Genomic DNA, 8,372 nt, shown 5'->3' with positions numbered 1-8,372 from the left:
CCCCCTCTCAAAGACAACCCTTGTGATTCAGTTTCCTCCCAGACCTGTGGTCAGACTTCAGGACCGGGCTGACCGCATTTTTCTGTGATGGGAATTCCACAGACATTGAGCCTGCCAGATAACCCAAGCTTCAGGCTTTAAGAACTTTCTTTCCAATTTGGCCATTTGAGAGCAACTTTCTCTTTCAAAATAACAGCTTGATTGAAACATAACCTTCACCCTTAAAGAAGTGTGCAATTCAGTGGTCTCGGTCCGTTCACCTAACTGCCGAACACCTTCTTTGGAGGCGCATCCACCAGCCTCAGGGTCCTGGTCCGCACACTGGGCGCCAGGCCAGGCCCAGGACACGCCGAGACCCCCGCCCCCGCAGCCACGTGTGCAGCGCCCTCCTAGTCCGCGCAGCCGGGCGCCAGCTTCATTGCACCGTATTAGTTTAAATTTCAGGAGGAAGCAGCGTAGCATTTTCCTCTTTGCCGGGACAGCACTGGCTCGGCGCCCACCCGGAACCGTGCCCCCCAGCGCAGACCCAGCCAGGACTCGGGAAACAGCACACGGACCGTCAAACAACCCCAGACCCTCGCTGCGGCGCATGCGCGGTAGGCGCAGCCCGAGAGGGCCAGCGCGCACGCGCCCGGGCCCGTCCATATTGCGCCAACCCCCTTGGCCGAGGAGCCGATGGTTCCGCCCACGGCCGGGGCGGGGCCAGGGCGCGGCGCGAAAATCAGCGGGAAAAGCGACTCCACTTCCGCCTGCGGTCCTGCAGTCGCGGTCCTGCAGTCCCGGTTCCGCCGCTCCCGCCATGGCGCAGTGCCGCCTCACCGACTTCTTCGCGCGCCGCCGTCCTGGGCTCCGGGACAAGCCGACGGGCACCAAGCCGGCCTGGCGCACCCCGAGTCCCGCCAAGCCCGCGCCCCGCGCCCCGGCCCCCGGCCCCGGCAGCAGCCGCAAGCGCGCCCGCTCGCCCGCCGAGCCCACGCGCGACGAGCCTGCGCCGCCCGCGCGCAGGAGGCTGCGGCTGCCGGCCAACGCGGTGAGGGCGCGGAGGGGAGGAGGAAACTGAGGCCGGGGAGGGGGACAGACGGGAGGGAACCGGTGGAGCGGTGGGGAGGGGGCGGGGCTGCTGGAGAGACCTGCCCAGGAGGAGGGCACCGACCCGGGTCGAACCCAGGCCCCCCGCGGGAGGAGGGGCTAGGGCCAGTTCACGCGCACCTGGCAGGTGGCGTCCCGTAGCCTCGCGGGGCCTCCGTTCTAGAGGACTTCCAGTGATGGGGGGGGTGCCTGATCTGACAGATGCTGGGGGAGGGCCAGAGCCCAGCGGACTGGTAAACGCCAGGTTCGTCTGCAAGACTGGGCGAGGGGTCAGGCCTGGGTGACTGCACCTGGCTGTGAGTGGGGCGTGTCCTAGTTAACCAAGGGGGCAGGAGAGCTGCTTTCTGCGAGATGGTGCACCCCAGAGTCTTGTGGTTTCATCACCTTTGGGGTCCTTCCCACCAGGTCTCTGGCCCTAGTTCCCCAGCTGCCGCTGGCTCCCCAGAGCACTCTTCTCCCCAAAGCAAGAAGACAAAGAAGGCCACCCTCTCAGCCAGTCAGCGACCTTGCCTGGCAGCCCAGGAGGACAAGGTGAGGAGGCTGCACTGAGAGCAGGGGAGGTGGACTGGCCTGGGGTGACAGGCGGGCTGACAGCACTCTGTGTCCGCAGGTGCTTTCCAAAGTCACTCTCTCTGAGCTCAAGTCGTGCCTGCAGCGGGCACAGGAGCTGGGGGCACGGGTCCAGGAGCTGAAGGCAAGTGCGCAGAAGAATGCTGGGGAACCCAGCGCGCCGGAGGACAGGGGGCACCCAGCCGGGCTGTGGTGAGTCTTGGGAGGGCGGCTAGGCACCCAGGAAGGGGTGGCCTGGTGGGAGGCCTGGCGGGGCTGGGCTGTGGTGGTTCGGGTGGGCGAGGGCCGTGCCCTCCAAGGAGTCAGCGCAGTGCAATTGTGTCAGCCTCCATCTGTGAGAGGGCCAGCTCCTGCGAATTTCAGACCACCTGGACAGCCAGCAGTTACCGGGACCTGCTGCCTGGCACCGTGTTTGTCCTTCCAGGTCACATAGTTATCACAGGCCTCTTACAGACAAGGAAGCAGGGCTGGGGATGGTCGGGGACCGCCCTGCGTGACAGCTGGGTCTGAGGCCAGGCTTCTGTCTCTGTCCCTGGTAGTGCTCGTGACCGGGAGACAGTGGGAGTGTAGGGGCTTTGTAAACTGGTGCGCAGTGTGCCCTGGGGGTGGAACCCCCGGCTCTGGGGTCTTCCCCCACCACTTTGCCTGCCGTTGGGTGCTGGAGGGGGTGGGTCTGGTGCTTCTCTCATGGCCCCGCTCCCTCCCTGGCAGTGGTGAGCAGATGCCTGCCTACCAGCGCTTCCACGCCCTGGCCCAGCCGGGGCCCCCGGGCCTTGTGCTGCCCTACAAGTACCAGGTGCTGGCCGAGATGTTCCGCAGCATGGACACCATCGTGAGCATGCTCTACAACCGCTCTGAGACTGTGACCTTCACCAAGGTCAAGCAGGGCGTCCAGGACATGATGCGCAAGTGAGCGAGGGGTTGGGGGTCAGGGCCTCGTCCTGCCCTTGGAGTCTGTGTGCCCTCCGACCCCGGCTCTCTGACCCCCCGCACCCTTGTCCCGTAGGCGCTTTGAGGAGCGCAACGTGGGTCAGATCAAAACCGTGTACCTCGGCTCCTACCGCTTCCGCCAGGAGCGCTACATCCCCACCTTCAAGGATGGCGTCAGGAGGTCTGATTACCAGCTCACCATCGAGCCGCTGCTGGACCAGCGTGAGTGTGTTGGGCCTCGGGTTCTTGCCCAGGACGCTGCATGGTTTCAGCGTGGGTGTAAGGCCTCGGGCACTGGGCCTTGTCTGAGACCCGTGGGGGTGGGCTGGGTGACTGGGTAGGCCCGGCCCTGGGGCTCAGGCCTGGACTCTCCCCACAGAGGCTGGCAGTGCGGCCCCCCAGCTCACGGCGTCGCACCTGCTGCAGCGGCGCCAGGTCTTCAGCCAGAAGCTGGTAGCCCGAGTCCGGGAGCATCACAGGGTGAGCGGGTGCCCCGGCTCAGGTCCTCACGTTGTCCCTGCTGTCGCGGCCCCATCTGCCGCCGCAGGAAATGGGCTTCTCCCGAGGCTGAATTCTAGAGTTCTCTTAACCACTCTCCACGGCTGTCTTCTACACGTGGGCAGGCACGGGGCTGGGCGGGGACCCTGGCCCTGAGCAGACAAGCAGGGAGCTCGAGGCTGGTAGCCTCTGGCCCCAGGAAGCTTGGGGAGAGTCCAGTGGGTGTTGCTGGGTGCTCTGTGCTGTACCCTCAGCCCAGCTGAGCACCTGGGGCTCAGAGAAGTGAAGTAACTTGCCCGAGGCTGCCCAGCTGGGACAGGAACCCGGACAGCTCTGCACACCCACAGGCAGATGTGCCAAGGGTCACCTGGTGCCCCCCCTTCCAACACAGGCCTTCCTGGCCTCCCTGAACCCCCCCATGGAGGTGCCTGAGGACCAGCTGACACGCTGGCACCCCCGCTTCAATGTGGACGAAGTGCCTGACGTCGAGCCGGCCGAGCTGCCCCAGCCACCCACTGTGGAGAAGCTGGCCTCCGCCCAGGAGGTGCTGGCCCGTGCCCGCAGCCTGATGTCACCCAGGGTAAGGCTGGTGCGGGGTGGCCTGACCCCCATGTCGGTGCCTGACAGGCTCCACCCTTGGCCGTGGGCCTCAGGGTGGCTGGACATGCCCTCCCCACAAGCAGAGCACCGCCCACCAGCAGGCTCTGCCCTGGGGTGGTGAGCACAGGCCCTTGATGTGCCGGGGTGACCCTGGGCTGGACAAAGGACTCTTGGGGGGGGGTCCACACAGACGGGGTGTGAGGAGCCTCCCCTGTGGCTGAACCGGGGGGAGGCGTCTCCTGACCTCTCCCCTCTGACCTGCTCCAGATGGAGAAGGCTCTGAGCGACCTGGCCCAGCGCACGGCCCAGCCTAGCAGCCCCCAGCCCCCCGGCCCGGCACTGCCAGCCACCCCCCCGGCCACGCCGCCTGCCGCTCTGAAGGGGGTGTCCCAGGCCCTGCTGGAGCGGGTGAGTGTTCGGCCTCCCCGCGGGGTGGTGGTGAGGGGCGAGACGCGTCCCCTGACCGTCCGTGCCCACGGCAGATCCGGGCCAAGGAGGCACAGAAGCAGCTGGCGCGGATGACGCGGCGCCCGGAGCACGAGCAGCGGCTGCGGCGGCTCGAGCGGCTGCCCGAACTGGCCCGCGTGCTGCGCAGCGTCTTCGTGTCGGAGCGCAAGCCAGCGCTCACCATGGAGGTGGCCTGCGCCAGGATGGTGGGCAGCTACCGCGCGGCCATGAGCCCCGGTACGTGCAGGGCCCTCCCCACGTCCCAGATGAGGGCGGGCACCGTACCCTTGGGCTCACCTCCCGAGGCTGTCTGGCCCCCTCGGCTCCTGCAGCCTTGAGGGGCTGTTCCCACCCTCTCAACCCAACCAGCCTTGTTTCCCCTGCGGTCCCTCCATCGGCCCCCAGGCTCCGTAGGACTTGCCTGTTGCCTCCAAGGTCTCTGGTCCCTCAGCTGCTGGGCGCCTCCCACTGTGGGGTTTCCACGGGAGGGCCAGCTCCTCGGCAAGGCTGTGTGGTCACTACTGGAGTCCTTCCCAATCTTGTCCCGGGAGGCCTCACAGGGCCCTGACACCCGGCCTCACGTGCCGCCCCCCCCCCTCCGCAGGGGAGATGGAGAAGCACGTGCAGCTCCTCTCTGAGCTGCTGCCCGACTGGCTCAGCCTCCACCGCATCCGCACGGACACCTACGTCAAGCTGGACAAGGCCGCTGACCTGGCAGGTGTCATGGCACAGCTGGCCCGCCTTGCCCATGTCGAGGAGGCGCTGTGAGCCGGGCGGACAGGTGCCAACACTGCCGGGCCGCCGGGCCTGTGTCTTACTTCCACTAGAAACACGACGCACTTTGCTTTCCCTGTCCCGAGTCCCCATGAAGGTCAGGGCTCTGGCTGCTGGGCTCGAGGGCTCCTGGCCAGTGTGGTGGAGGCCCCCCTCATACACGGTGCAGGGAAGTGGGGGGCGCGGGGAGGGTAGTGTGGCTGGCGGATAACCCTCCCAGGTGTCCACGTGGGATCCTGAGGTGGTCCGGGAGTATCTGGGTGGGCTGGGTGTCACACAGGGCCCTCGTAAGAGGGAGGCAGGCAGATGGTGAATCTGAGATTGGAAGATGCCAGCAGGAGCTGAGAACCAAGGAGCAGGTTCTCCCTGGAGCCCACAGAAGGAACCAGCCCTGCCTACCCACACTCTGATTTTTGTACTTGGCCTCCAGAACTGTAAGATAAAGTTGTTTGAAGTCCACATGCGTGCGTGATGAGTTACAGCAGCAGGGGAAGCCAGCCAGGGTGGGCTGCCCCCGTGTGTGCAGACGGCGGCTCACAGGGCTCGAGAACCACCAAATGCTAATGTCAGAAAGCGCCCAGCCTGCCTGGTGGGCCCCTGCACCTTCCCACACTGACACTGGGGAGGAGACTCCGCTCTAGAAAGTCATTTATTCTCATTCTCATTCCACTGTCAATGAGCCTGCAGCTCCAGGCCCCCCAGGCAGCAGCCCCCGCTCAGGAGAAAATCACTCAGCCACGGATGCATAAGTTCCCCCCCTCTGGACTTCTGGTCCCCCTGGTGGCCAGTGGGGGTGGCTGCAGCTGCCCAGGCTGATCCTCTTTTCCAGTTGGTGCGGGGGTGGGGCCGGGGTCACTCGTACTGCAGGAGAGAGAAGAAGGGCACAGCCCCCAGCTTCTCCCTGCCCTTCAGAGAGGTCAGCTCCACCAGGCTCACGCACTCCAGCACCTGGGCCTGCAGCTGGCCCAGCAGCTCACAGGCTGCACGCATGGTTCCTGGGGAGGGAGGGAGGGGTGGTGTGGAGACGGGCCCTGGGAAACTAGAGTGCCGAGACCCATCCTCCACCCCCGCCAGACCCTGACGCCAGGCCCGCTTCGCTGGGGGAAGATCCTCACCACCAGTGGCGAGCAGATCATCCACAACCACCACCTTCTGCCCTGGCTCCAGGGCGTCCCTCTGGATCTCCAGCTCAGCCTGCAGATGAAAGCGGGCACGTGATCTACGAGCTTCCCCCAAACGGCCTTGGTGTGCAGAGCTCGGGGACTGACAAGGGGCCACCCCCTGGGCCGCAGTTCCAACCCACCCTGTCTCCTGGCTCTGCCAGCCTGGCCCAACTTCTCAGCCTCTCTGAGTTCCCATGTCCACTCCAACCAACACGGCAGCTCCACTGGAGTCCACGACTGTCCTTTTGGGAATGGAGGGTCCACAGAGGCAGCCCCCAGCCTTCTCACCTTCCCGTATTCCAGTGTGTATGAGGCACACACAGTGGGGCCTGGCAGCTTCCCTCGCTTCCGGATGAGAATGCAGCCCAAGCCCAGCTCCTGGGCCAGGGAGGGACCAAACAGGAAGCCACGGGAGTCTAGGCCTGTCGGCGAGACCTGGGGTGTTGGGGGGGCAGCTGCGTGGTACAGCAGCATTGGGGTCCCCATGGGTCAGGGCTGAACAGTGACAAGTAGCCATCACAACCCAGGACACACAGCCTTGTTGCCTCCAGATGAAAGATCAATGACATCCATCCACTTTGGGAATGTTGACAGATCACCTACCACACAGGGACTGCTGGGTGCTGGAGTGGGCAGGAGCCACTCCGTACACGGCAGTGTAAATAGCCGTATGGCCTTGGCTAAGTCACCTAACCTCTCTCCAAAGCTCAGCTGCTCGCCAGTGGCTGGTGGTACCTGAGACGCCCTTAGCAGGCGGTTCAGCGTCTGCCCCAGGAGCTTCTAGTCCAGAAGGAGAGGCAGTGACTGCGCCGGCCACCTCCGGGGGTGGACTGAGCTGTGATGGGGGAGCTCAGGGCCTCTTCCCCACGTGGGAGTGTGGTTAGGGAGGGACAGCTTCTGAAGGGAAGAATCCTCTGCAGGACTCAACCAATTGGAGCCCTCCAGCCTACAGGGCAGTGCTGTGGCCCCTCAGGGTATCCAAGAACCAGGAAGGATCAGGGGTGGGGCTCTCAAAGAGAAATAGGACCTGCCAGGATCTTCCACGATCTCCTGGGTTTTCCTAAAACCCACCACTGGGTACAGGACCTGGCACACGGCAGGCGCTCAATGCCCGCCGGTAAAACAAGAAAGCATGCTTGGCCCAGTGGATTCTGGTCAGACACCCCCTGGGGAAATTCAGCTCTGGGGCCCCACCTGTCGTGCCTGCCCTCAGCCCGCCGCCGGCACCCACGCAGCAGAGGCGTTCCCCGGCCGCTGGAGAGGCCTGTCGCCCCTCTCACGGCTGCAAAGTCGGGATGCGGCAACGGGTCTGTTCTTACAACTCAAGCACCGTTGGGGCGTCCGGCGGGTCCCCTAAAAGACCCCCAAAGCCACCCTGCCCAGGGTAAAGGACTCCCGACCCTGCGCCCTCATAGCAGACGCGAGCAGCACCAGGGAGAGTCCGGGGACCCGGCGGACCCCTGACGCTCCACTTGCCCGCGATGTAGTCGATCCTGCCGCCGTGGGCCTTTTTCAGGTGATTAGCCAGGAGGCTGATGGAGGCGCGGAAGGAGTCGGGGTCCTTCAGGACGGGTGAGATGTCCCTGGCACGCAAGGACAGGCCTGGTGACTCTCGGGCCCACGCAGAGCCCACCGCGCCCCGACATCCCGGGCCGCGCGGCCCGGTCCGTCCCTCCGTTCCTCCGCCCGCGTGCCCCACGTGGCCCGCCTGCCCGTACCTGAACAGCACGCCGGGGACGGGGAAGTCGGGGAAGCTGCGGATCCGCTGCGCCACCAGCTGCAGCTCGGAATCCGCCATCGCAGCGTCCGCGCGCCTCCTGGGCACGAGCGGGCTAGTAGGCTCCGCGCCTGCGCGGGGTGGGGGAGGAACCCCCCCCAGGGGGCGGGGCCGGGCGCCCAAGGCGGCTCCGCGCCTGCGTGGAACGAGGGGGCGGGTCTGGGTTCGGGGGGGCGGGGCCCACCAGCTCCCGTAGGAGGTACCGTATTTCATCGAATCTTAAGTGCGGTCGGTCTTAAGACACGTGCTTATTTCTTGTGCCCTGAACACTGGCGTCCCCGCCTCAAGGACGTTCGCGCGGGGCCCAGGTGCGAGTCAGGGTTGATGGAGTACGGCGTCTACGCAGCCCCGGCCGGACTTTCGGGGAAATCCTCGCTCGGTTCGGCCAAGCCGAGAGCGCCCGCAGGTCTTCGGCGCAGCTGTGGCCGGGACCCCAGGCCTCGGGCGGCGCGCACTGCCTCGCTCGCTCTTCTTCCCTCCCCGGCGGGTCTCGGCTGAGCTCCTGCAGCGCGGTGCGAGGGGCC

At 65.8% G+C, this 8,372-nt stretch overlaps 2 protein-coding genes across 4 annotated transcripts; one reads left to right on the top strand and one right to left on the bottom strand.

The window, feature by feature from the left end:
- Positions 1 to 799: 799 nt before the first annotated feature.
- CDT1 (chromatin licensing and DNA replication factor 1) lies at positions 800 to 5,327 on the top strand. The gene is made up of 10 exons (XM_061173258.1): positions 800 to 1,030; positions 1,495 to 1,620; positions 1,700 to 1,851; positions 2,371 to 2,568; positions 2,666 to 2,811; positions 2,969 to 3,069; positions 3,479 to 3,667; positions 3,955 to 4,095; positions 4,170 to 4,371; positions 4,739 to 5,327. Exons 1-10 carry the CDS (start codon positions 800 to 802, stop codon positions 4,900 to 4,902), a joined length of 1,650 nt encoding a protein of 549 aa, XP_061029241.1. The 3' UTR covers positions 4,903 to 5,327.
- Positions 5,328 to 5,544: 217 nt separating this feature from the next.
- APRT (adenine phosphoribosyltransferase) lies at positions 5,545 to 8,037 on the bottom strand. Of its 3 annotated transcripts, none has more exons than XM_061172308.1 (5): positions 7,790 to 8,035; positions 7,548 to 7,654; positions 6,360 to 6,493; positions 6,024 to 6,102; positions 5,545 to 5,769 (listed from the first exon to the last, which is right to left on the bottom strand). In XM_061172308.1, the coding sequence occupies exons 1-5, from the start codon at positions 7,867 to 7,869 to the stop codon at positions 5,636 to 5,638; spliced, it is 534 nt and encodes a 177-aa protein (XP_061028291.1). In that variant the 5' UTR covers positions 7,870 to 8,035; the 3' UTR covers positions 5,545 to 5,635. The 3 variants fall into 3 exon arrangements, with proteins under 3 accessions (XP_061028291.1, XP_061028290.1, XP_061028292.1); XM_061172307.1 differs by having other exon boundaries at positions 5,676 to 5,903; positions 7,790 to 8,031; XM_061172309.1 differs by lacking the exon at positions 5,545 to 5,769 and having other exon boundaries at positions 6,023 to 6,102; positions 6,212 to 6,493; positions 7,790 to 8,037.
- Positions 8,038 to 8,372: the final 335 nt, after the last annotated feature.

This window comes from Eubalaena glacialis, chromosome 18 (assembly GCF_028564815.1).
Source record: "Eubalaena glacialis isolate mEubGla1 chromosome 18, mEubGla1.1.hap2.+ XY, whole genome shotgun sequence".
Lineage (NCBI taxonomy): Eukaryota > Metazoa > Chordata > Mammalia > Artiodactyla > Balaenidae > Eubalaena > Eubalaena glacialis.
This window is presented reverse-complemented; position numbering and strand designations above follow the sequence as displayed.